The 26,638-nt window shown below is 48.1% G+C and overlaps 1 protein-coding gene across 3 annotated transcripts in view; it reads left to right on the forward strand.

The window, feature by feature from the left end:
- Positions 1-4,205, forward strand: part of TFAP2A (transcription factor AP-2 alpha) — a 28,685-nt gene extending 24,480 nt beyond the window's left edge. For all 3 annotated transcript variants that reach the window (XM_074987690.1, XM_074987689.1, XM_074987691.1), the window contains exon 8: positions 4,011-4,205. In XM_074987690.1, coding sequence (XP_074843791.1) covers positions 4,011-4,134 — 124 coding nt within the window. In that variant the 3' untranslated portion in view covers positions 4,135-4,205. The remainder of the gene's footprint in view (positions 1-4,010) is intronic.
- Positions 4,206-26,638: the final 22,433 nt, after the last annotated feature.

Consider the following 26,638-nt stretch of genomic DNA (forward strand, 5'->3'; position numbering starts at 1 on the left):
GGCTGAAAAAGGGGTAGTGGTGTTTTTACCTTTAGAGGGGCAAACTAAAATAGTCTGTAAGCACTTTTCTCACTTTTCCATCCTTAAACAAGGCTTCGGTATGAAATTGATGCTCTTGCAGCTATAAAGGTAATGTTATTTTCCAGCTGACTTATTTGGGCCGGTAATCCACCACTATCATCAATTTAGCTAGGGAATTATGATGTGGAGTGAATAGTGTAATTCAGATTCAAATTAAAGGCAAGGAGATAGCCAACTATTCTTGTCTAACATTTCTATAATGCACAAGTGTTAAATTACCACCACTGGGGGCAGAAAACAAGACAGAAAATCATAGTAAGCGTATTGTTTAAGAATAAATTTGTTATAGTTTCATAAAAGTTTCTTTGCTCCTTTCTTTTGAGGTCCCCATTCAACAACATTCTTAAACTGGAGTCAAATGTTAATTATCTCAGGTGTGCCGTAGATTTAGCTGTGACTATTCACCTGTCCAAATACCTTGCTAAACCACAGCGCTATTTCACTAAAGGTCTTTTACCTCCTGTTTTCCTATTGTTGGACTGTTGGAGGACTGGAAGTTGCATAGCTAGGTTGCATAGACAAATTTAAGCAAGTGCACTGAAGTAAAGGTAGAAAATGGTTTCTAGCCAAAGAAAGATAGTTTTGTTTGCATAATAGAAATGCTAATCACTTTATATTTCTATGTGAAGTCTGAAAATTAAATCTGTTCCAAAAGACCATTGTGTCAACTGCTGGAATATGAATGCATGTGTGCAAGTCTTAGACTAAACAGAAAGTGAAATTTGTTTGGCAATTTCCATTTGTTCTTCTCTGGACAGAAGATACACTAAAAACATTTGTCTTATTTTTGTAATACTCTGTTTTTCATAGCAGGTATAGAGATGCACCCATACCAACAGTAGTGAAGTTTTGTTGTTGTTGGTTTTTTTTTTTTGGTGGACTATGAATAATTACAATATTAAACAGAAGCTGTTATGTTTATCTTATATATATTTCCATTTAGTCTCGTTTAACTTGGTAAGTTACTGTACTAAGGCATCTGTTTCAGGCACTGAAATCATGATGTCTCCTTCTTTCCTCTCCTATAGGCACACAAGTTCAAATGCTTGAGGTTTGAGGAAATGTGTATCAATTGGGAAAATACATTTGAAAAGAGATTTTTTGTAGCTATTGGGAGTAAAATTTTGGTTCCTGTTTCTTTTTGAAAATCTAACATCATTTTTCTTACTTCCCCGCAACATATCTCAAAGCTTTCTTTTTCAGCCCGGTGGTTTCACCTTCCTAACCCATTTCTAACACCCTTTATTTTGCGTGGGTTGTCATATACTCTAGTTATCTTATCATGCAGAACAAACGCTGTAAAGGAAAGTTGGGTGATGGATGTTTCAGAGACTATTCCTAAGAAATAGCCTGTTGTATTTCTCTGTTACTGGAGATCAGCGAAATGATTTTATTGTATTGGTTGGTTGATTGTCAGAGGCAGTACAGATTGAGGTGTGGCAGGGGATGGCTTGTCATTAGAAACCTGCAGGTGAAGGACATGACTCTCGGGTTCGGGGGCATTATAAGAAAAGTTGAGAAAATAGGGTGGATGGACCAGATAGTCAGCCCTCACTTCAATGCTCAGCCTAGTTAGGTTACAACCAAAAACACTGTTGAAGAGGGCAGGAGTTCTCTTCCCAGTCTGGCCACTTTGGGGACTTTTTTTTTCCTCCCTGAGAATCCATGTCATGCATCTACTGGGAAAGAGGTTGACTTCATTCTTTCAGTAGGTAATTAAACTTTCTTTGCCACGTTCTTTAGCAGCTCCTTGAAAGGACTCGTTTTAGTTTGGCAGGATAATTTGGGCGGTGGTGGGGGGGAGCGCAATCCGAACGGGCTGATAGGATCCTACACATCTCTCCTGCAGCTGAAAACAAAAACAGCCTGGCTGCGGCTTTGATTTGCCTGCGGGATTGCTGAGACCATACTGACTCCGATTCAGTGGTGCCTGTAAAAGTGGCTCATTTGAGTGCCACGCTTGGGGTGACCTGATAGCGTTCCGTCCGCACAAATACAGCACCGCTGGAAAGTTGTGCGGGGGCTCGGTGGCGTAACCCCGTTGATTGGTCAGCGTTCAAGCGCCGCTGATTCGATTGCAGCGGGCAAAATTCGATTGCAGCGAGCGAAGATTCGATTGCAGCGGGCGAAACTGATCTGCCTCTTGTTTGTTCGCCCCGTCCCATTCCGGGCGCTCTCGGCCTCTGCCGCCCTCGGTTTTCTATTTCTTTGCTAGCTCTGCTTTTGGAGGGGAGGGAAGAGCAGAAAGCGTGGGGGAGGGGGCGCAGGCTGTGCCTAGTATAGTTGATATTCCAGGTTCAGCCTCTTTCTTCGCTCTCATTCTCTAAACCCAGCCAGGGGGAGTGCCGCCCCAGGCCAAACATATGCTGCTTTCCATTGCACTAATCCACCTTCAGCGTGGAGGAATAATTGCTCGAGTGTCCATGGATTCTCGGCGCTTTGTCCCTCGTTGGCTCCCATCAGCTCAGCACACGCCATTTCAATCAAATCTTTTCAGGAGGCTGTCTCCTTTTATCAAATCCCAGCCCCAGAAAACGAGGGGAGCCGGGAACAAAGCCGCTCCACGAACCACCAGCATCCTCGTCTCCTCGGCGCTGCAACCACGCACCAGGGGAACCAGGGTGTTATGGCAACTTTTCTGGGGGTTCGCCGAGTTGCTTAACGAAAAACGATTAACCGTGGCCCCTCTCCGAGTCTGTCAGGTGTGCCGGGGTCAGAGATCAGCTCCGAGCTGAATTTCCCGGATTGCACGTGCATTTGGATGCTGCAGAAATAAAGCACCGATCCTAGACTAGAGACCCTTTCTCTGCTGTCGCCTGACCTTGTCCCCGATGCTAGGAGCGTGAAGCTGTGTGAGAAATTACCTTCAACCGATTGTTTTCTTTTTCAGGGGCAGGAAAACCGGAGTGCTGACCCGGGCTCCGGTTGCGAGTTTTAATTCTTCAGCCCTAATGCTTTGTTGCTGATGCTGTCACGCAGCCTGGAGATGAGTGGAGCTAGTAAATCGCAGGGGGTTGTGGTTGCTTGAGTACAAGCGGGACGTCAAGCAGGCGCCTATCCTTTGCCAAATAGTTTGCGTTTACACTGTGATCAGAGACCTCGAATCAACTCCTGCCGAAAGCGAGCTCTTAAAAATAAACCAAGTCACCCCCCAGAATGCAAACGGGACCTCGAGAGCGTCACCACTATTACCTGGCGGTGACTCTAGAACCGATGTCATCTTTCCCTTTGATCAGCACGACCCTGTCATTGTTGCCCTATTGAAACTGTTACCTCATTAGACATCGAGATGGCAATATGTAAAGTAAAGGCGCTTGCTCAAGCTGCGGACTTTCTCCTTCTCTAGGCCTGCCGGAAAGACGCTTGTGCCCTGCCTGTCAAGGTCTTCTCTTCTGTTATCTGCTTCTGCGTCATAACCGAGGCACATACACAGAACTAGGATTAGTCTGTTCCTATCTCCTCAGCGCCCCAGTCACTCTTTGGTGTTCTGTGGCACCTTATAGACTAACAAATATTTTGGAGTATGGTCATCAACGATCCAAAATATGTTCGCCTATAAGGTGCCCCAGGACTGCTTGTGGTTTTTGAAGTACACGCTAACACGCTCACCTCTCTGCTACTCTTTGGTGTGTCCCTCTGTTACAGATGCAAGGTTCTTGTCCTTTAGAAGGCTTTTCCTGACCTGTAATGGAAGGGCTGGGGTTATTTATCTTCCCTGTACCCTTCCATGAACCCAGGCCTTCCTGGCCTTAATCTGGTTTAAAAAGGGTGTGTGTGTGTGAGGGTGTGCAGCAGCCTTGGGTCCTAAATTAGTGAGAAACCGCTTCTCCACTTCTGGGTTATTTAAGGAAAGAGAGAGCTGAGTTTAGCCAAAGGGAAACTGGGATCAGAGCTCTAACCTACTTTTATTTTTATTTTTTTTTGTTCAGGACAGAGTCTTGGGGTCCTCGAATGTTGCTTGTGTGGTGGTGTTGGTTTAACACACCCACGTGTTGTGACGTTTCATATGCACAATACTTAGACTGTGAGCTCCTAGGGGCAGGGACCAACTGAGAAGAAGAGCGCTGAGATCCCTGCCTGGGGAGCCCCCTAGTGCTGTGGCTACACCAATAAACAATTAAATTAAATCCTCCTCCCATGTCCGAAGAGTATTTGTGTCCTTTCTGGGTCCCATAGCTTTTCCTCGTATGATGACTGGGGTTTTTCCACCGGAGTTTTTTCCCTCGTGTCTGTGGCTGCGGTTACACTGCAGCAATGTGGTGACAGAGGTCACTGCTGGAAAAATTTCCCAACAAAACTTCTGTCGACAGAGTGCAGCCACACACAAAAGCGAATTGGAAGAGCGCTCTGCTGTCAGCTGCCTGGCTGCTGTCTGGACAGAACAGCAGACAGGGCTGGCCGTTGTCCTGGATGCCCTGTCTGTGGAGAGAAGCTCCCCTCAGAGTGTCCACACAGCTTTTTTCGTCCACAAAATCTGTCCACAGCCTCCTGGCTAAGGGGCAGAATGCTGCCAGGGAAAGTGCTGAGTTGTGTTGACAAACTGGGGACAAAACACATTTTGTGCGTGGACGTTCTGCCAGTTTTGCGGACCCAACCTGCTAGCGTAACCCTCGCCGGTGTGACTTCCAGTGCAACGCGCCTGAGAGAGTGTGAACATGTGACCTTGTCTAATCCACCTCCGTACCCGGCTTTCGAGGCAAACTACAACCCTCCTGCCCTGATCGGCGCCTTTTCACGCCCTGTTGGACTTCGGCGGGCGCTTCCTGTAGAGAGGGCACCACAAATAGGGTCGATCTTTCCAGCACCCCAGCCTGAACTCCCCACCCCTGTCTTCAGCTGGCCCCCCTCCCTGCGCCACAGACATGCTGTGCTTCCAGGAGCCCAGAGCTGGCCATTTAGTTCGCCCCAGCCCAGCTCTGGAGCAAAACTCCCTCATCAACCAGAAAAAGAACTGCAGGAGTGGACCCAGGCACGAATTTCGAGAAAGAATAAACACGAGCACATACATGTCTCATATAAAAAGAAGCAGCTTGTCTCCGATTCTAGCAATACAATTTCTGGTGTTGCTAAAACAAGGACTGTGGGGCTTCTCGGCTCTTCCCTGGACATTTCCCTCCTGTGTTTCTTTGAATATCTTTTCTGAAATACGGTCGTTCCTTGTCTTCCTTCTACGGCTGAGAAAAATCTACTTAGAAAAAAACGAAACAAAAAACAAACAAACAAAAAAAAAACCCCAAAAACCCAAATACCCTCGCTATGTTTAGATTTAACCGCAACACCCACAGAAACTGCCTTATGAAAACCAGACTTTTCTATGAGGAGTCTTCTGGTAGCAATTAGTCTGGCTCTCTTTAACAAAATTCTTTGTAATGTCATTCAGGAGAAAGGAAAAAAAAAAAAGATCCCAGGATAATTGTGATTCCCCTGTAAAAAATAAAAATAAAAATGTTAGCCTGTTAGTTTTCGAGCTGTAAACGGTCTAATTTGCCCATTGCTTGGGAACCTGCTAAAATATCTCAGCGAAGATATTGTTTCGTTGCAAATAGGAGCGTTCAGTTAATAGGGGAAGAGGATGAAAGGCATTAACGTATAGACAGGGTAGTGGAAGTATTTAATGGGGGTGACCAAAGTCATTTAGCTTAGCCCTGGCTGTGTTGAATCAGGGGAAGGGAGGCAGAAGTAGAGCATGCCTGATCTGAAACGATTCTTAGTGGGAGATGCATTGTACCGCGGAGCCATTCATGCAGTTTCTTTGCTCTTTGTTTATACTTACAACAACCATTTCAGGAGTGGAAAGGTTTACAGACTAAATCACCCCACGGGTAAGACTCCATGACATCCCAAGAGTCTGTCCCTCACCTTCTCACCCACGAGTGCGCGCGCCTGCACTTAACAGTTAGAATTCATTCACTGGCTAACAAAACCAACCAGCAGCCAGGTGACCAACACAATATTTTATTAGGTGATGAGTATCAGAGAGGGAGCCCTGTTAGTCTGTGGCTTTGAGAACAACAAGAAGTCTTGCGGCACCTTATAGACTGACAGATATTTTGGAGCATAAGCTTTCGTGGGCAAAGACCCGCTTCATCAGATGCATGAGTGGGGTGGGGGGGTCAGAGAGGTCTATTCAGCAGGGTGGAAATGGCGCAGTATCAACAGCACTTATCAAAAGAGGAAAAGCCAAGTCAGATGAGACAGGGGGACGTGAGCCTTTGTCAGAGTCTGATGGGGAGATACTAGCACCCAGAGCAGAGAAACTGCCTTTGTAAACTGGGAGCCACTCCCAGTCTCTGTTTAATCCGTGGTTAATTGAGTCAAATTTGCAAATAAATTACAGCTCAGAGATTTCTCTCTCCATTTGATTTTTGAAATGGTTTTGTTTTGGGACTGTCACCCTTAAATCTGCCACTGAGCGTCCCACGTCTGCAGATCTGGAGGAGTGGGTCTGCCCCCAGGAAAGCTCATCACCTAGTAAATTATTGGGTTGGTCTTTCAAGTGCTACCTGAGGGCTGGTTTGCTTTGTTAGAATACAGACTAACACCCCTCTGCTACTATTCAGGGGTCTAAGGTAGAGACACTGGATTTTGCCTGTGAGTTGATCTCAGCAACTTGAGCTGTGGAGCGTTCGCCTTAAGGCGGAGCGTGCAGCTACGCTAGACCCCCTCTCGGTAACTCCCAGAGGGGGAGCTGGGGGAGCCTGTACCTTGGCGAAACAAAAGCAGCAGCCCTGGAGGGCCTTGCACACGACCCACGTTCTTTCTTAGGTGGCGAGCTTGGGGGGGGGGGGGGCGGGGCAGGCTGCTCCCTACGCTGCAGAAGTGGGTCTGGGCCGGGACAGCTCATCCCGGGCCGCAGACCAGGGTCAGTCTCTGAAGTGCGGCAGGACTGCGGGGTCCCTCTCGCTAGCTCTGCCACAGCCTTGGCCTTACGACCCCCCCGCGAGGGACCGCCACGTTCCATCAGGGCCGTAGGTTTCCCCTCCCCGCCGCCTTGCGGGGGTCAGGCCCCAGGCGGGAGGAAGCCCCTGGCGGGCCTTCGCGCGCTACGCAGCACCAGGGGGCACGGCGGTCTCCCGGGCTCGGGGCACGCGCACCGCCGCGCATGCCCGCGAGCGGCGGGGAAGGGCCCACCTGGTGCAAGCAACGTGGTGCCGGCGGGGAAGGCGGCAGGGCGGCGTGTGCGCCCCCTCTCTCCCCCCACCCCCAGGCCCGTCTGGAAACTGGGGGAGAGACGTGAGCGTCAAAGGCGACGTCGCCGGATCGGAGCGGCTAAAGGGGTGTTTGTGTCCCGGCTCCAGCTGGGGTGAGTGCGCGGGAGTCCGCGAAGGGGCGGAAGGGACGCGCCGCCGCGAGCGCGTAACTCGCCTCATTGCCGCGTAAGGAGAGGGGGGGCGTAATCTGGCTGCGGGAGCCACCGCCGCCGCTTACCGCACGCGTGTCCGCAGCGCCCAGCTCGCAGACAGCGGGGCCAGAGGTCGCAAAGCAAGTGGCCAACGGGCGGGCAGTGCTTCGGCACTCCAGGGCACCCGGCTGGAGTCAAGCGTTTTCGCAAATCTATCCACACACACCTGTACCCACACAATCACCCACGTATACCCACACAATCACACATATACACTGTCACACACGTATATACAGACACCTATAGCCACATACGCACACGCAATCACACACATATATACACACATGCTCAAACAATCACACACACCATCACACACATACACATCAAAACCAAAAAGCAGTCCAGTAGCGCTCTAAAGACCAACAACTGGACTCCTTTTGGTTTTGATAGGCTATAGAGTAGCACGGCTATCTCTCTGTTACTATTACACATACATGTGTGTAAGCACACCATCGCACACACATATATACACATATGTACACACAACCACACAACCACACACACATATATACACAATCACACACATACACACATCCCTATATATACACACACAGTCACGCGCACATAGTCGCACGTATATATATAAACTTTTAGAACAGGTGTTTAGATAGGGAACACCCTTACTCTAGCTTGATATATTGTTGGCGCGATTCTTCCCAGGTAGTTTTACTGACACTGTTACATTATCTGTCGATTCTGTGTGACGTTGCTAACAAACCTCTCTCTTTCTTGGAGAGCTGGGTGGGTGGATTTATAAGCGTGTGTTTGCATCTGTACACATGGGTGTGGATCTATAGCTACACACGCGCTTTTCAAAGCTACAGGAAATTGAATGCGTCCTGAAAAAAAAAATCCAATAGGCGTGCACAACCCAATGCATCATTTTAATAAGAGTCACTTTCCTTTAATAAAGATTTAATAGGTTCAACTGTCTTGGGCTCTGACGGATGCCCCTTTGTCTGGGGGATGATTTTGTTGTACGTCTAAAAGATCCCGTGCACATTGTTAGAATTTAAAATAATCTGCTGGGAACCGTTTTGCAACACTTGACTCTTATTTTTTTAACAAAATCCGCTTGTGTTGCAGCTCCTCGGCAGCAGAGCTGTGCTTGGGGGGGGGGGGGGGGGCGGCGGGAGGGACAGAGCCGTCCGCCCTGAATCGCCCATTTTCATGGCTTCAAACGAAAAAAGAGGTAACCCTAACGTCTAGCTCAATTAATAAACATGGTAATTTCACACCCCGAAGAAGGACATTATTCCATCTGAGTTCGATCCGCTCCATCACAAAGGGTCACAGCGCAGCTGCGGCAAACCCGGCGCTATTATGAAGGCTGATAGGAACCCAGTTGTCATCCCAGCTCCTACCTTGAGGCGAGCAATAGCTCGAGGCAGAGCCGGTGCCACCCCATGATAAAGGACTTACCCAATGTGCAAGGAAATGGAGCAGCTTTCAGAGGAGAGGTAATCAGCTTGCACACACGGCTCCAGCCACTCGTTCTCCCTTTGGTTTGTTTTTTAATTATTATTACTCCCCCCCACCTCCCCCCGCAATTCATCCCATCCTTTCCCTCACCTTCTTTTGTCCCCGCAGAAAACAAAAGAAAACAAGCCCTCTCGGAAGAGCCTGGGTTTGATGCCAACGAAAATAGGATCTGGACATTTAAAGCCAAGTTGTAGATGATGGATTTCGGGTGTCAGGAATTGGGTCCAGAAGCTGGGAGACAACATATTAACTGCACTCCCATAATCTCTTAATCACATTACACTTTAAGTGAGCATGTGTAATTTCACCCATCAATGATTTATTTAAGCATTGGAGCACAATTACTTGTCTCCTATGCAAACGCTGACTAGAGAGCATTGTCTGCCAGCAGTAAGAATCTGGGGTTTCGGGAATATAGAGCTGACGCCTGTTCCTTGCGGACTAGCTCCGAGGAGGAGCTAAGGGGCTACCATGTACCCTGGCAGAGCTGCAAAGAGCATTTCCTCCTTTCGGGTCTTTTTGAGAAAGAAAGGAAAAAAAGCTCCCCGCTCGCCCTGGCGGAGGAGGCAAACACTGCGAGGAGCCAAACTCGGCTAGCGCCCCGCGGAAACGTGAGGTGGCCAAAGCCTCCAGAGGTCCCTTCTGCAGTCCTCCCTCGGGCAGGCTGGCCAGCCAAGTCCGCCGGAGGTTTGCCAGAGGGAGCGAGAGCCGCTGGATTTGTCCCTCCCAGCTCATTTCGCGCGACGCCGGGCGCATTTATGAGAAATAGGGTCTTCCCACGGGGGTCAGGGGACAGCTTCATCCTTCTGCGAGGCTAGATTGTTGAGGAGGCGAATGGGAATAACCTAGAGTCATGCTGATTTGAAATCTAGTCCCAGGCATCTCCCACGTTTGATTTAATCTGGAGAGGACTCAGCTTTTTCAACAAAGATTCCTTGTATATGGCTTTCTTTGAATACCAGCTAAGCAAGACGCCTTATAGCTGAGCAACCCTTCAGAGGCAGCCGGATATGAGACCACAGCCTCTCTCTCTCTCGGTGGACAGAGCTCAGTCCTTTCTTCCGCAGCCCGTGGCGTGTATTCCGCTAGCAGAGAAGGGCAGCAACAAAGAAATCGGCGGCTAACACCTTAGCCACCACTTCCACTCGTCTCAGTTATCGAAACCTCCCCCTGGAAGCTGCACGCCAGCAGGACACCTCCCGTTTGGGACGTTCTAAGCCTGGGTGGAGAACAAGGAGTCCCGGGGCACCCTAGCGATTAAGAGCTATTTGGGAGCATCAGCTTTCGTGGGCAAAGACCCGCCCCGTCAGATGCGTGAGCGGGTCTGTGCCCACCTAAAGCTGATGCTCCAGAAGATCTGTGAGTCTATAAGGCGCCCCGGGACTTCTTGTCGCTTGCGAAGGCGCAGACGGACTGGGCCACCGCTCTGAGCCTGTAGGGAGAGGCGCGTGCGGAGGGGCTGCGCGAAAGCGCTGCCTAATTTCTTTGTGCTTGACGGTTTTAGCGGGCAAGGAGTCGCGCTCCCAGCCTCCCGTCAGCGCAGTGATTGGCACAGCCGCCCCGCGCCAAGAGAGCCCCGTCAGCCTGGGGAAGAGCTAGTTGCACACATATCCCACTGGAGTTGAGCGAAGCAGCTCAGCCTGAAGTGGAGAAAGGGACGTAGCCGGCAGGGCGCAGGAGACTGAACGGGTGGGAGAAATGGAGCTGGCTGGGGGGGGGGGGGGGAGACGCACAGGACAACACGGAGCGAAGGGGGGGACGAGCCGCAGGACGGCTCTGCGCTGCGCTTTGAGATCGCAGTCCGGAGAGAGGCTTGTGCAGAGCAGCCCCTGGGCTGCCACGTGGTGGAGGGCAGCGCCGCGCGGCTGAGGCCATTCCTGCGCCCGGTTCGGCCCCTCGGGAGCTGCTGGGGGGAGAAACCCCGCCCAGGAAACCAGCGCCGCTGTGGAAGAACATACGAGCGGGGGGCGGGCGGGGGTCATCGCCCCGCCACCTCCCCTCGGCGTTAGCACGTTTCAGACCGGGGGGGCTCCGGCGTTTCTAAGAGCCACATCCCCTCCCTGGCGAGAGCGGCTGCAGGCGGCCGCCCGGCAGAGGAGCGCGGAGCAGCGCGCAAAGGGGGAAGCCCGGGAAGCGTCGGGTCTAGCGGGGAGCGCAAGGCAGCCGCTGTAGAGAGCCCTCGCCCGCCCCCCGAGCCGCGATGCCGGGCTGACTCAGCGTGTCCCCCCCTTCCCCCGCGTTCGCCTGGCGGCGGCTTGTGAAAACTGAGCGCGGCTCCCCACGGCCAGGGCACCCGGCTGATCGGACGCGCCCTGGCGCTGCCGTAGGGGTCCCCAGGTGCACGGGCGTGAGATGAGCTCAACCTTTCGGAAGCCGGGCTTCCTCTTCGCCCGCCAAGCCGAGGGGCTGCTTTGCAAAGCGAGATCCGCCGGGCGTCTCGCTCTGCCCCCCGCCCCCACCGCAGTTATTTATACATTTAGCAGGGAGGGCGACTCTCTCCCGTGCATGTTAATTTCTCTAGCACCTGTCACCTGCAGAAGTCGTGACTTCACGTGCGCTTGGGCTGTGGCTTCACACTGGCTCGCATTATTCGAGCAAGTATCCGTGGTGACATAAACACTTATCTTCTCCTGCCCCTGCCCCCCTACTGTCTTTGTAGGCGAGTGTTTTGCATAATCTCTAGGGCGCAGATGATAGAGAAGAGGGGGGAAAAGTTTTCTTTTGCACGGAGAAGCCCTAGAAACCATTGTAATACTCGGAGGCTTTAAAGTTGTAATTCTCCTGGCTCCGAGGGTTTCGCTTCTCTGCTCTCCTTTTAACTGACTCGAATGGCCAAACTCGCTCCGGAGTGGCACCGAATTAGGTAGGTCGCGTGCAAACGGAAAGGGCGTGCTGCCCGGGGGTCGGGCTGGATCGCAACCTCTGCGTAGCGACAAGCAGAACCCGCCGCGGGTTGCCGTTGCAGGCTTTCCCCCCAGGGCAGCCGTATTCCACCACTGCGCCAGAAACACCCCAGCCCTAGGCAAGTTTCAAGATGCGCTGCCCGCCCTGCCAGCCCCGAGAGCAGACTTCCCGTCGAGGAATGCTGTTTTAGCCCGCTGGAAAACAGACACCGTCTATTTTGGTCAGGAAACTTCAGGCAGGAGTGGCAACTAAAAACATTCCTGGTGTGTGTGTGTGTGTGTGAGAAAGAGAGAGAGAGAGCCAGAGAGAGAGAGGGAGAGCGGTGGAGCAGAAAGCATTCCCAAACTAACTGTTGGAACGTTTCAGGGCCATCAAAGGCAAGAGAGAGCTAATCCGAAAATGACCACTTGAATGGACGCAAAACGGTTGCAATCCTCTGGCTACAAAGGCAGAACAGAAAAGGATTTTCAATGCCCCCCACCCCACCCTACTCCTAATGTTATAATTACAGATATCAAACAGGGGGAATGAAAGGAACTCAATGCTGGTCATTCTGCATTCTTGAGTCTAATTAACCTAGAGCGAGGAGGAGATAGTTTGGGTCAAAATGGTAGGAAAGCCACCTTCTTGCCAGTGGAGGGGCTGTAATTACCAGCTTAGATGCCAGATTTTGAAGACATTAGTCTTTCTATGACTTGGGCAGAGCTGGGACAAAGGTGAGATAAGAACAAGGGAAGAGGGCTCTTGGGTTTTTCGGGGGAGGTGGGGCATAAAGAGGCTGGGACAACTGAGAACACCAGTGCTCTCTACCGGTTAGTGCCAACTCAGGGCTAAAGGGGGTGGGCTTCTTTCCCTCTCTTTCCCTGTGGAAATAAGAAGAGGACTAGATGGAGGAGTCAAGCAACAATATCAGCCTGCTCCCCAAGCCGGATGTAAAAAGGAGCTGAACATTTCTTTCCCTCAATCTCCTTTACTCTTGGAGGCAACATCAATCCACACAGATACAAACAGGAGGGGGCTGGCTCATGGCACCAGTTCATCACTGAACACCACATTGTACCAGGAGGAAAAACAAACTAAGAAATATCTTGAGTGGGGGGACTGGAGCAGTTAAAACAGTGCAGGACATTGGGGAAAAGATGAAAGGAATTTAATTACCAGACAGGTAGCTGTGTTAGTCTGTATGTTCAAAAACGAGAAGTCCTGCGGCACCTTATAGACTAACATATTTTGGAGCATAAGCTTTCATGGGCAAAGACCCTCTTCATCATGAAGCAGGTCTTTGTTCACAAAAGCTTATGTTCCAAAATATCTGTTAGTCTATAAGGTGCCGCAGGACTTTAAAAAAATCAGTGGATCACATGACTTTGCAAGAGTCTGATCACACCAGTAGAGTCTGGCATCAACACCGAATAATGTGGATTGCTAGCAAGTACCTTACACCTGGAGTGGTCCCTGAACACCACACCAGCCAAGGAGGTTGAGCATTGTGTAGGATCATTCTCCATTCTAGCCAGGCCTGGGCTGGGGAGCTTCCTTCTGCTATTAGCAGAGAAGTGGGCAGGTGTATGCTCCTCACCCCAAGGGACTCCTGGATGCTCCCAACATGAGCAAGTGGGCAGGGAGGAGCGAGGAAAGGTCCTACTCTCCCCTGCACCATGCTAGCCAACAGACATGAATGTAGGTTTGGTGGGAAGCTAGGGCCAGCAACATGAGTCACCTAACAATGAGGCAGGGCAGGGCAAGTCCAGAAGGAACTGTGCCTCTGAGGATGTCTCTGAAGTGCAACACCACCTGGTACTTATTGTCTCTGGGACAGAGTAGCTATGGATCACCGTCTCCTCCTGCACGCTTCATAGGAGAACGTCATGCACCAAGCAGCATCTAGGAAGGATAACGCAATAGGGGAAATGTCGTCAAGTCATGAATCATAGACATTAATCAAGTAGATCAGAGCTGTGACCAAACATTTCTCCAGGAGCACTAGAGAAAGGGAGGAGCTGAGAGAGAAGATATCTGCCAAAGGGCGGCATCGTCATCATTCACACTGTTTCTGATGACAGTGAGCAGTGGGAAGCCTTCCCTGACTTTCTGTTCCTGGGTGACGCAGACAGGCCAAGTCAGCCATGCGAAACCAGGGCTGTTGGAAGCTTTATGTTCTGAACGGGCGCAAAAGTGGTTTGGAGGCCTAGGGCTGCTGGTCCCCTTCTACCTCCCCATGGCCCCTGCAGTAGGCACAGCAGCGGCAACAATGCTGTCCTTTTTCATCACTGTTATTGGAAAGAAGATTGAAGGAGCAGCTGGAATTGCATTGGGGGTCAGGGGCAGAGGAAGCGAGAAGAGGGGGTGCCTATTAAGGAGCAGGGAGGAAAGAGATTAGAGAAACTGGAACTCCCAGCTGTGGTGCAGGAGCTGGGTGACTTGGAGCATGAGGTAGCCTGCTTCTTTCATCCTCGGAGACATAAAGTCTTGGAAGGCCTGCAACTTGCCTAGCCAGCTCAGTCTAACCTGAGGGCGTTTGTAAGAGACCGAAGGAAGCTCTCCTCTAAGGCTATGTCTACATTATGGCTACGTCTGCACTAGGAGAAACTTTCAAAATAGCCATGCTAATGGCCATTTCAAAGAATACTAATGGCATGAGGTTCTGTGGTAGTGTAGACAAGCCCTGAGATGCATATGCAAGCTTTTAATGTAAGACACTGGTCTATGACATTACGAAGAAATTCCAGCTCTGGCATGCCTTTGCAAATTGCAGGAAAGTGTCTGGATATAAATGTGATAGAGGGGATGGGAGAGATTCAAATGTGCTTCCTGTAGTTTTTACATCAATTATTAAACTAGCACTATCCTTTCAGGAAGTCCAGTAGTTGGTCCTGTAGCCTGGGATGTTGAAGGCAGAGTTCAAATCCTTGCCCCACAATAGACTTTCTAGGTGGTCTGGGACAAATGACTTTGTCTCACTGTGGGATACAAATCTATGGCACTTTAGAAACTAACAGATTTATTAGGTCATGAGCTTTTGTGGGTAAAACTCACCTTTTTCACCTGAAGAAGTGGGTTTTGCCCCCGAAAGCTCATGACCTAATACATTTGTTAGTCCCTAAGGTACCACAGGCCTGCTTGTTAATTGCAAAGCCAGAGAATAACAGGACTACCTCTCTGAGACCAGCTACAAACCTAAAGCTACACTTTCACAAAAATCTGTAAAACTCACTTTAATTGGTTAGTCCTTTCTAACCAATGAAATGCTGATGCCATACCGGTAAAGCTATAGGTATCAGCATATCTGTTCTCTTTCGCTGGTGTCTTGAGTGACAGGGTTTAAACTTTGATAAGGCACCTAAATACCTCAATCACAGGGGCTGCATAAATGCTGACAAATCATAGGGACAACCACCTGTAAGGAAGGAGAATTGAAAGTCTGGAAAATGGAGGTCACTGATAGGAAGGAAGCTGGATAAAATGATGAATTAGTGAGAAATCATGAGACAGGTGCTCCTTTTATACATGGAAAATATCTCATCAGGGACGGTTGATGGTCAGTAGAGTGCATAGCAGTCTGAAATTTGTTAACACAATATCATGTCTTATTCCCTCTCCTACCTATCAATTTATGGAATTTTTTATTGGTGTCCATCTTACTAATGTCTCAGCACCTCAAGGGATAAGGAAATGGCAGAGTGGTGACTAGTGCTGTGGTTTTGAACCTTTTTTCCTTTGCAGACCCCTTAAAATTTTGAATGGAGGTATGGGCTCCTTCGGGAAATTTTAGACAGTCTATGGCCTCACAGGTTATAAACCACTGTTCTAGTGGACTTCATGTTTCCTTATCTTCCGGAAATAGAGACCTCATTACAGACACTGTAATAGCACAGATGCAGTTAAACAGAGCTATAGCCCTGTGCCAATAAAAGATCTGATGAAGAACCAAATATAACCCCTCAGCCGGTTGCTGCAAGACATGCTGACCCCAGAAAATCTATGTAGACGTATTTCAAGGTTCTGACCCAGATGGCGAATGAAGAAAGGCATAGTTCTAGGCATTCATGTCCCAGAGAGAAACAAATGGGACTCTAATTAATCCATTCATTTTGCAAGATAGCTGATATTTTTGCTTTTTTTTTATGGTGCTTAAAAATACCAATCAGTACACAATGCAAAATCATTTACACTTAAAATGTGAGTGGAACACAGGGTCTTCTGATGGTAATTTGCAGCTGATATAGCAAAATACTCAGATTCCCAACCATCTCCTTTCAGACAGCTCTACTGACATGTTTCACTGACTGTGCAGGTATTCCATTAATGCAAATCAGCATAGCTCACGAAAAGACTGAATTTACTGTGGCTGAGGGTCTGCAATAATAATAATAATAATAATAATAATTTCTAAGATGCACCAGGTGGTGCACATTAAATGACACCGGGGCTTGTGAAGGATGGAGGCTCTGCTCTGCCCCTTGTGAGGTGTGGCTTGCCCTGGCCAGTGAGTGAGACTCATGCTCCTCTCCTTGCAAGGGATACTCTCATTGGACAATTTCTTGTAAATGAGGTTGGGATTAGGCTGTTGCTGGGCTACTGCTGGCCATGAAAGTTCTGGCAGGACAAAAGGGGTGTTTTTTTTTGAAGATTTGTGCTGTGTCAGCACTTTGCACTTAGTACACAGCGCTCTTCATCTAAGGTGCTCAAAGCCATCTACAAAGGTGGGGGAGGGGCTGCTCTGACTGGGAAACTGAGGTACAGAGAGCTGGAACAAAAGCCTGATCTCTTGACTGCTAGCTCCTTCTGTTGATCATGAAATGCTGTTTGCCAGCAGAGCCCGGGGATAGAAGCACCTTATGTTTTAACGACGGCTATGTGAGCTACAAACAAGAGAGCTGAGTACACAGCTACTAAAGGTCAGAATTTGACTGCGTGTGGATCTGGAGAGAGCAAAATAAGAGCTCATTGTGTTTTCCATTTTTGTCTGGTGGTTGCAAAGCAGCCCTTGGCCCATATCCATATAGAAGTTAGTAAAATTTACCTTGAACCAAATCCTGCTAACCTGCTCTTATGTGTGCATTTATTGTTGATGTCAGGAGGGGAGACTCTAGCTAAGGACTCACAACTCAAGAAAGATGGGTGATAAATAGATGAAATACTGAAAAAGATAAGAATGAAATTTTCCATGCAACTTCAGTTCAGATCTTCTGTGTGACTTTCCAGTTTCTACACAGCACGTTGTGGAGTTTGCTCATTGAAGAAAGACCTCAGTTACAATGTTTGTGTCGTAATATCCTGATTTTACCTAGAAGCAAACACGAAAATACTTAGGAAATATTTATGCCCACTTTAACACTTCCCTTGACTTTAGCAGGATTTTGGTTCAGTTCGTGAGTCAATGGGACTATTCACTTGACTTCTAGAAATAGGCAAGTTTAAATCCTGAGCCTTATTTAACAGTCAGCACCAGGGTTGGCATTATAAGGACTGCAAAGCTGGGTGGTTTTGTAGTTGTGATGTGCCTGATGCAGTTTGTCCCAGTCCTTTTCTTGTCATAGCCACATAAGTTGCTGGTTCTGCATCTGAGACAAACACGTGGCTCAGTATAGTTCAAATGAAACATAACTCTACAGAAAACAAATGGAACCTTCAATTTATTTCAGCTTGGCTGGCTCTTCTAGCTCAGAGCAACCACTTCTGCATCTCCCCAGCCCAGTCCGGTGCTTGTGCCACCCTAAATGTTTTCTAAAGACAGACGTAAATCAAGGCAACCCCCCCAGAACACCAGAGGAGACTCTTCTATATTTAGCAGGTCCGGGCATGATTCCCCCTAAACCTCTCCCTCGTGACCACCTGTGTCTCATCTTCCTGCTGCCTTCCTCTGTTCCCAGTATGCTCTGCAGTTGAGGGGAATTCCCTTCTCCCTTTATGCAAAGGCAGAGACAGCTGAATGAGCCAAACTCTGCCCTTAGCTACAATTGCACAACCACAAACAGGGCTGCACAGGCGTAAACAAGGGCTGAATTTAACTCTGTGCCATTATCATTAAAAATATACACGCACAAGGGGCTATTCTCCTCTGTCTGTTTGTGTGGTACTCTCGTTAGCACAAATAGCAGCTATGTTTGCACATCCCAAGGAGGGACCAGACCCCTTTAGTGAATAATGTAGTGTTAAAGTCTGGGTAAGGCATCAAAGTGCCAGTAAAACCACTGCTCAGCCTCTGGCAGCCCTAACTTGTGACCAAGCAGTTTTTAATATTATACAAATGTTGTTCCCTTCCCATGAATAGGTATACTGTATTTTGCTCTTTAAAGTCAGAATGTGCTTTTTGTGTGTTGGCTTCTCCCCCACTTTTCTTTGGATACTTCAGCACATTCTCCACCCCTTAAGGACTGTAATAAAACTGGAAGTTCAAGGATTTGGTGAAAGTAAAACAGGCATATTTTAAACTCACAGTGGATGCACTGACGTGGTACTTTGAAGTCAGGCTGGGGTTCTGATGTAAATCACTACCAAGAGAGTGCCTAGGTATTGTCATCCTCCACATGGCACATACAAACACACATGGATTGATCTGCGATGGCAAAACACCTAAGCATCGGGTGAATATAAGAGCACAGAAAAGGCCATGGGAACAGGAAAAGGCCATTTTAATTCCATTTTCCTGTTGTTTTTTTTTTATTCTACCCCCTCAATCCCTCCTTCTCCAGTAACAAATCAAGGTGTCTGTTGAACTCATTTACACGCTTTGCTTCAATTGCCTTTTTTAGTAATTTATTCCATATGTTTGTTCTTTCTGTGAAATAGTGCTGCCCGAGTTCCCTGTTCACGTCCAACTTCCTACTTTTTAGATTATATCTCTCAGTTTTTGAACCTGCTCACCCACATGTGATCCCTGTGAAATTTCTGATTACAGCCAGATTAATAGCCTCCATCAGTGCTCCCTGCAGCCTCAGGAACCCGAGGCCTTGTTGAAAGTCAGTTTGCAGTCAGAACTGGAAGATCCTGGGAAGTAGAATAAGGTTGGAACTCTGCTGTATTGTGCGACTATGCACTCATGCCGCTACCCATCTTGTGTGCCAGGGCTTTCAAAACTGGGTGCCTAGCTTACACCAAAATTTTACCAGCTAAGCTTGCCTCATGTTAACAAATTGTTGCCTGTGTTCACAATCACTTTTGATTCCTCTCAGGAAGTCCCTTACTTTCTGTGGGTGGTTGAAAACCAGCTCCCTGAATGACATCGGTTCTCTGTGGGCACTCTTCCCTCAGGAAAGTGCACGGGTGTGGACGCTGCATTACTTATACTGGTAAAAGATCGTCCTCCAGAGAGTGTCCCTCAGGTGCCCCTCTCCCTGTGAAAATGACTGCTCTGGTCACTCATTGGAACTTTGCTGTCCCTGAGTCACAGTAATATGTCTGTCCCCCACACCACTCCCAACCACGTTTCCATGTTGTTTGGAAATGCCTGTCTTCCTGCAAGCCCACCTCTCTGAGCACGCAGCTCTAAGTACAGATCCAGAGTAGCTTGTTGCTGCCTGATCCAGAAAAGAAGTCCTGGATTTCCTTGGCCTGTGGGAAGAATGAGCAAGGCAAGCTCAGCTGTAGACAATGGCAGAAATGAAATAATAATATATGGAGATACACATCTCATAGAGCTGGAAGGGGCCTCAGGAGGTCATTGAGTCCAGTCCCCTGCCCTCTTGGCAGGATCAATGACCATCCCTGACAGGCTACGTCTACACTAGCTCCAAACTTCGAAATGGCCATTCGAATGGCCATTTCGAAGTTTACTAATGAAGCGCTGAAATACATATTCAGCGCCTCATTAGCATGCGGGCGGCCGCGGCACTTCGAAATTGACGCGGCTCGCCGCCACACGGCTTGTCCCGACGGGACTCCTTTTCGAAAGGAGCCCGGCTACTGCGAAGTCCCCTTATTCCTATGAGCAGATGGCAATAAGGGGACTTCGAAGTAGGTGGGGTCCTTTTGAAAAGGAGCCCCATCTGGACAAGCTGTGCGGCGGCGAGCCGCGTCAATTTCGAGGTGCTGCGGACGCCCGCATGCTAATGATGCACTGAATATGTATTTCAGCGCTTCATTAGTAAACTTCGAAATGGCCATTTGCATGCCAATTTCGAAGTTTGGGGCTAGTGTAGACATGGCCACAGATTTTTAATTTGTTTTTAGTCTATGTCTGTAGGGACAATGCAGAGGGCATGCAGCAGCAGGTTGAAGGGGAAAAAACTGCAACAGTCTACTAGACAGAGATGGAGGGCAACAAAAAAATCTGGAGCTGCCCCCTAGATGTGCTTCTCCCAGGGCAGTGCATAATTAGCAGGGACTCAAATGCCAGCTCAAAAGTGAGAGCATATCCTTCCCCAGGCTTGAAGGAAGGAACTCCAGCAAACAGTTCACGGAAGAGGGGAGCACGTAGACAGTGTTAAGAGCCAGGAGATCTTGGAGAGCAAGCTGGACCTGGACCTGACCCAGATGAACCCTGAAGAGGAACTCTCTGAAGAAAGGGGAGCAATTCAGGTGGATGTTTTCTTGTGTGTTTTTTTAAAAAATGAACTAACTAACTTTGTGGGTCCCCAATGTCCCCTCTGTTGGGGGCCCTCTGAGAATTATGGCTCCTGCAGGGCGGACGATACTTTAAAAGGAGTTGGGTCGCAGCTGCACATGCGACACAGCCCATTCTCCTTCCCTGGTGTGGGAAATGAAGGTCTTGCAGCTGGTGGCTCATGTAACCTAATCAGGCACGCGTAGCTAGCCTGGGGACAGTACAGGTGATGGCAGATGGTTATGAGGGGCTGGAGGAGCGCAGAAAGCAAGCAGAGGCCTATTGGAGAACCCAGCAGAAGGCCTGGGAGTACTTGCTTTAGAAAGAGCAGGGAGCAGCCCAAAGGAGCCCAGGAAGAATTCAGGTGAGCGAGAGAAGAGCACAAAGGAAAGGCTGAAATTCGAGCCCAGGGAGTGGGCAGTAGAAGTAGTGGAGAGAAGACAGCCATCTTGAGGGGCAGTATCTGAGCCCAGTTCCATACCGTGGCAAAGACTTTGTTTTTATTTTGAATTTGGACTAAGGATTTCTGTTTCCCTGGAAGGGGAGGCCTCTTGTTAAGGACTTAACTGGAATGATACACAGTAACAGCTGAGAATGGGAAACTGAGGCAGGGTGCTGCAGAACCACTCATACCAGGAGGGGGCTTTGTCACGGAGGTGACTCAGTCACAACAGTCAAAAGTGCATGATTAGGGAACAAAGGAATTGCCTTTGGAAGGAGCTGGTTTATTTGAACAACATGCACTGGCAGACACAGCCACTGTCCTTTCTCTCCTTCTCCTGCCCCCACACTCCTTGTGCGCGCACTCACACAAAGGAAAGAGAATACTGTCGTAAAGACAAAACGCATTCCTACATGCATGCTTCTTCCAGGGCAGGCGTGCAGAATTTCTAGGAACTAAAATCAATAAGTTGCCAAGAGAAACAAAAAGAACACAAGGAAATTGAAACCTGAGCATTCAAAGGAAACACCGAAAACGTAAAACAGTCCTCACCATCAATCCAGTAAGTGTTCATTTTAGACAACCTGATCTAACGTCTAAAAATGTCTGGTAAACATACATTGTAAACTCCAGAATATTCAGTGCTTTGCTGTTCCAGGCCGAGAGTCCAAAACAAATTACTGACACGCTGTGCTTGGATATGGCAGTAGAAAGAGGCAGAGAGAGTTTGTTGCTGGCTCAGGTCTCTTTGCTTTGATTTGGCCTGTGGGGCTATCCAATGGCAACTGCCTTCCTCTTTTTGAGAACTGTGTCAATTATTTTTCCCTCCAGCAAATCTCTCTTTTGTCATTCGGAACAATCTCAAACTTTTAATCTGATATATGTTCCTCAAGGCTTTGCTGTGAGATTTCTGGAAGGGCTGCTCTCTCAACCTCTGCTGTGGAAACCTTCCCATGCCACCCTACCATAACCTCCAGCAGCACCATCACTGCAAAGGTACCAGCCGCAGAAAGCTGCAGGTGGCCTCAAGCAGTTGCCTCTTTTTCTGGGGTTTTGGCATGCTCAGAAGCGAGAAATCTGCCAAACTCACTGCTGCTGGTAATAAGTTTGGCATAATTTAGTGCGATCACTACTCTTCATGCCAGAGACAGAGAGAAGAGTGCTCTCCCACCCCTCAACGGCTACAGGGTTTCAGTACTTATGGGGTTGTATGTTTGTGTGCTTCAGGAGAACTGATGCCCCCAGTGTATTCGCTTGCTGCACACTGCTGCCCATTTGAAAGTTGGTCTGATCCACTCCATGTTTGTGTGAATATCGTCATGGGAACTTTTCAAGGAATTTTCAGAGTTATCCTTTCCTGTCCAGCTGGGGTTTGTCTGACAATGTCTGACCATCTTGTTTGCCAGTGGCTTCTGCTGGGGATCCTTGAAACCTCCATCAAGAGGAGGATAAGGACGAGCAAGACACATTCTCCAGTGGTTCTGAGTCTTGGGGCCATGAGACCAGACATGCGTGAGGATGAACACAAAGACCAGGAGTTACATCGGGAAATGCCCCAAGACGTTATGCAGCTCCTGAGACATAGCTCTCCAACGCTGCAAAGCATTATGCAGCAAAGCTCCCAAAGAGTTGCACCTGCAGTAACTATTTCACAGCATAAGCAGTACTTGTTTCTAGGTCCTGTCCAATAGGACCCCCTCCTCTGCATGATCCCTTCCACTCAGCGCCAATAGCTAACAAAGGCAACTGGTATGAACATATGTACAAACTGACTTGTGATCCATGGAGGAAAGTGTGGCACCATGCACTTAGATAGTTTTAATTAAAAATATATTTTATTGCTTATAACTGTTCAGTTTTGGTGTCTGGAAATCCAGATTTATTTATTTTGACTTGCAAAACAGCCAAGCAGCCCCTCAGCCCTGTGTCTCCTCTCCAGAGTCAGACAGTGAATGAACAATTAATTTATGGTCAGTTCATACACAAGCACATTACAGATTAACCACATGGTCTTGCACATTAACACAAAGCAGTGCAGTTACCTGTTCATGGTTCCCAGTCAAAATGTACTCTCATGGCCTCCTGCAGCCACATAGCACCTCAAGTGTGCTCTTCTAATAGTCTTTACTTCTGTTTGTTCAGAATCAGTAACCAGATTTTTCCACTTCCCCATTTCATTCCACTGGTAAGGTCTTCTCCTTTGCTTCATGAATGTTACCTAAAACAAATCATGCACCAATAACAGGCATCTTTGGCTTACTAGGGTTCAGCCTGGCCATTAGATATCTTCACTACCCTTCAATGTACCATATGCACATATCTTGGTTTTTTCATTTTCAGTAATGGACATTCCTTGTTTTTCTCATTTTCATCTGCTGAAGTAGTAGCTGAAATTCTGCAAGTACAGAAAGATGAGGCACCCAACTGCCAAAAAGACATAAAGACTCCTGCGACCAGTTTGGCAGCACGACAGTGGAGAGACTGATAATCCAAAAGGTTGGGATTCAGAAACTTTCTTTGGGGCTTGGTCTACAAAGCCAAGACCTCAGACAGTTTTCTTGATGAGTGGTAGAAAGTATGAAGGTGAAAAATAATTGAGTTTTCTTCTCTGAATGCAGCAAAATAAGGGTTACACTCAGATGTACATTTGTTAAATGTGACTATTGGATTAAAGAAAAAGAGGAACTAGCTTTCAAGCACATGCCAACACACACTCGTATCCTCCTGCTTTCATACATTTACACAGGCAAACGCACACAGGCGAAGAGTTGCAGAGGGACAGTGGAGGAAGCCTAGGCATAGAGGGTCCAATATGTCTGGCTGCAGAATCCATGGCACTGATCTGATTGTGTGATCCCCTTGTCAGCTTGCTTTTTTGTGAGCAGAGTTTTCGAGACTGACTAGTACCATCCTTCCTGGGGAGACGTGGGGGCTCAGGGCCGGGGCCCGGGGTCTCATCCTGCCTCCCCAGCCAGGTGAGACTCACTCCTGCAGGGTGGTGATGTCAAGATGAACTCTCTTACAGACTTTGCACCCATTTTTTAAATATATATTTCAGTACATAGCTCTTCAGTACATAGTTCTTGTCCTGTCCCGCTGCCCCAAGACACTGTATGACCCTGAGTCACCACTACTGGCCCAGGACTCTGTATGACCAGGATGCATCAGTTAATGTCAGACAGGACTTTGATCTTCTCTTGATGGGGCCTCTTTCTCCTTTTCCGGTGGGTTCTGCTGCAGGGTTCAGCTTCTATTATTCTCTGAAAAAACAACAAGAAGTCCTGTGGCACCTTATAGACTAACCAATTTATTGGAGCAGAAGCTTTCGTGGGCAAAGACCCGCTTTGTCAGATGCACGTGAAGTGGGTCATTGCCCATGAAAGCTTATGCTCCAATAAATCTATTAGTCTATCAGGAGCCGTAGGACTTGTCATTGTTTTTGTGGATACAGATTAACATGGCTACACCTCTGATATTACTCTTTGGCCATCCAGGTGCTGCTGGCAGCTAGTTGTCCAGAAAGGGTGGCTTCAGTGAACTGATTCCATTGTGCATCCATCCACATTCCCACTTTCCTCAGTCACACAAAGGAAAGCTCACTTCAGAGAAAACAGTTTATTTTACAAAGAACAGTCAGGATTTCCTACAGACTTGTGGTATCTACAAACATTTCTTACTGACTTAGAATACTTAATATAGGCCTAGCAGATGCTACAAAACAAAGCCTACAGGAAGTTACAGGATTTACATCTGCATTGTACCTGACCTATAACTAGTGGAGTCTCCGTCCCTGGAGGTGTTTAAGCCTCACCTCGACAAAGTCCTGGCTGGGCTGATCTGATGGGTTTGGTCCTCCTTAGGGCAGGGGGCTGGACTCGATGGCTTTGTTTGGTCTCTTCCAGCTCTACGATTCTGTGATTCTATGAGTGCAGACACACTTTGTACAAGAAAGAAGGCAAACTTTAGCAGACTCAGGGGGCTGGGGGTAAGGTCCTATGGGAAGCAATTCTAAGAGGAAAAATAAGTGAAGTTTTCCAAACAGACATTATTGAAGGTGCAAGAGCACACTACACCACTGCACAGGAAAGTGAGGAAGTATGGGAAGAAACTTTCCTGGCTTATCCAGGAGATCCTGAATAATCTAAAAATTAAAAAAATAAGAGTCCTACTAAATGTAGAAAGCAGCTCACGTTACAAAGGATGAATGCAAACGTAAGACAAATATGTAGAGGAAAAATTAGAAAGGCTAAGGCATAAGCCAAGTTCAAATGAGCTAGAGACGTAATGGGAAACAAGAAAACATTCTACAAATGTATTAGAAGTAGAGGAAAATCAGGGAGAGGGCAAGCCCAGTAGTCAATGAAGAGGAAAAAACAACAACAGAAAATGTGGAAATGGTAGTGGTGCTTAATGACTTCTTTGTTTTGATTTTCACCAAGAGGGTTGGTGGTGATTGGACTAACACAGTGAATCCAGGTGACAATGAAGTAGGTGTAGAAGTTAATACATTAAAAATCTAGAAGCTAATATTGTGATAAGTAATAGTCATCATGAATTTGTAAAGAACAAATCATTTCAAACCATCTAGAGAGCTTTCTTTGTTAGGATAACAAACCTTGTGGGTAAGGTAGAAGCAGTAGGTGCGGTATGTCACGACTTTTGTAGAGCTTTTGATGCAGCATTGCATGACCGTCTTATTAATAAACTGTGAAAATACAATGTAGGTGGGGTTAATAAAAGGAGAGAGCATAATCAGGTGGATAACCATTCCTAGAAAGCAGTTATATCTGGTTCCCAGTCATGTGGAAAGGACATAATGAGTGGGTTTTCTCAGGGATCAGTTTGGGGACTGGTTCTGTTTTCATCAATGTAGATACTGGCATAAAGAGCTCATCCCAAAAGTTTGAGGATCATACTAAGCTGGGAGGGGTTGCAAGTGCTTCGGGGGAAAGGATGAAAGTTCAAAATGATCTTTGCAAACTGGAGAAATGGTCTGAGATAAACAGGAAGAAATTCAATACAGACAAATGCAACGTACTTCACTTCGGAAAGAGCAATCAGTTTCACACTTAGAAAACAGGAAATGACAGTCTAGGGAGGAGCACTGAAGAAAGGGATCTAAGGGTCATAGTGGACCACAAGCTAAATATGAGTCAACAGTGTGATATTGTTGCAAAAAAAGCAAACATGATTCTGGGATGTATTGACAGGAGTGTTGTAAGTAAGACACAAGAAGTCAGGGCAGCTGACAGCTTCTGCGAGCCCCCAGGCAAAGTGCACGGGGGGCACTTGGTTCCATGCCTCCGGGAGGGATGGGGCCTCCGGCAGAAGGGTGGGGTCAGAGGGCAGCCAGTCCTTAGCTCTACCTGGACTGTGGCGCTGGCCCCTCCCAGTTCTCAGAGCCGTGTGGAGTATGCAGACAGGTGCTCCAGCAGCCATGTGAAGGGCCCAGGACTCCAGTGGCTGTCATTGCTGCAGTAGCAGCAGTGGTGGCTGGGAGCTTCAGGCCCCTTAGAATCACCAGGGCCTGGGGCAGTTGCCCCCTTTCCCCCCCAACCCCCCATCAGTGGGCTGCAAGAAGTAATACTTCTACTCTTCTCTGCACTGATTGGGGCTCAGCTGGATTACCGGGTCCAGTTGTAGGTGCCACATTTTAGGAAAGATGCAGACAAATTGGAGAAAGTCCAGAAAAGAGCAACAAAAATGATCAAAGGTCTAGACAACATAAGCTATGAGGGAAGATTGAAAGAACTGGGTTTGTGTAGCTTGGAAAAGAGAAGAC

Source organism: Carettochelys insculpta, chromosome 2, assembly GCF_033958435.1.
Source record: "Carettochelys insculpta isolate YL-2023 chromosome 2, ASM3395843v1, whole genome shotgun sequence".
Lineage (NCBI taxonomy): Eukaryota > Metazoa > Chordata > Testudines > Carettochelyidae > Carettochelys > Carettochelys insculpta.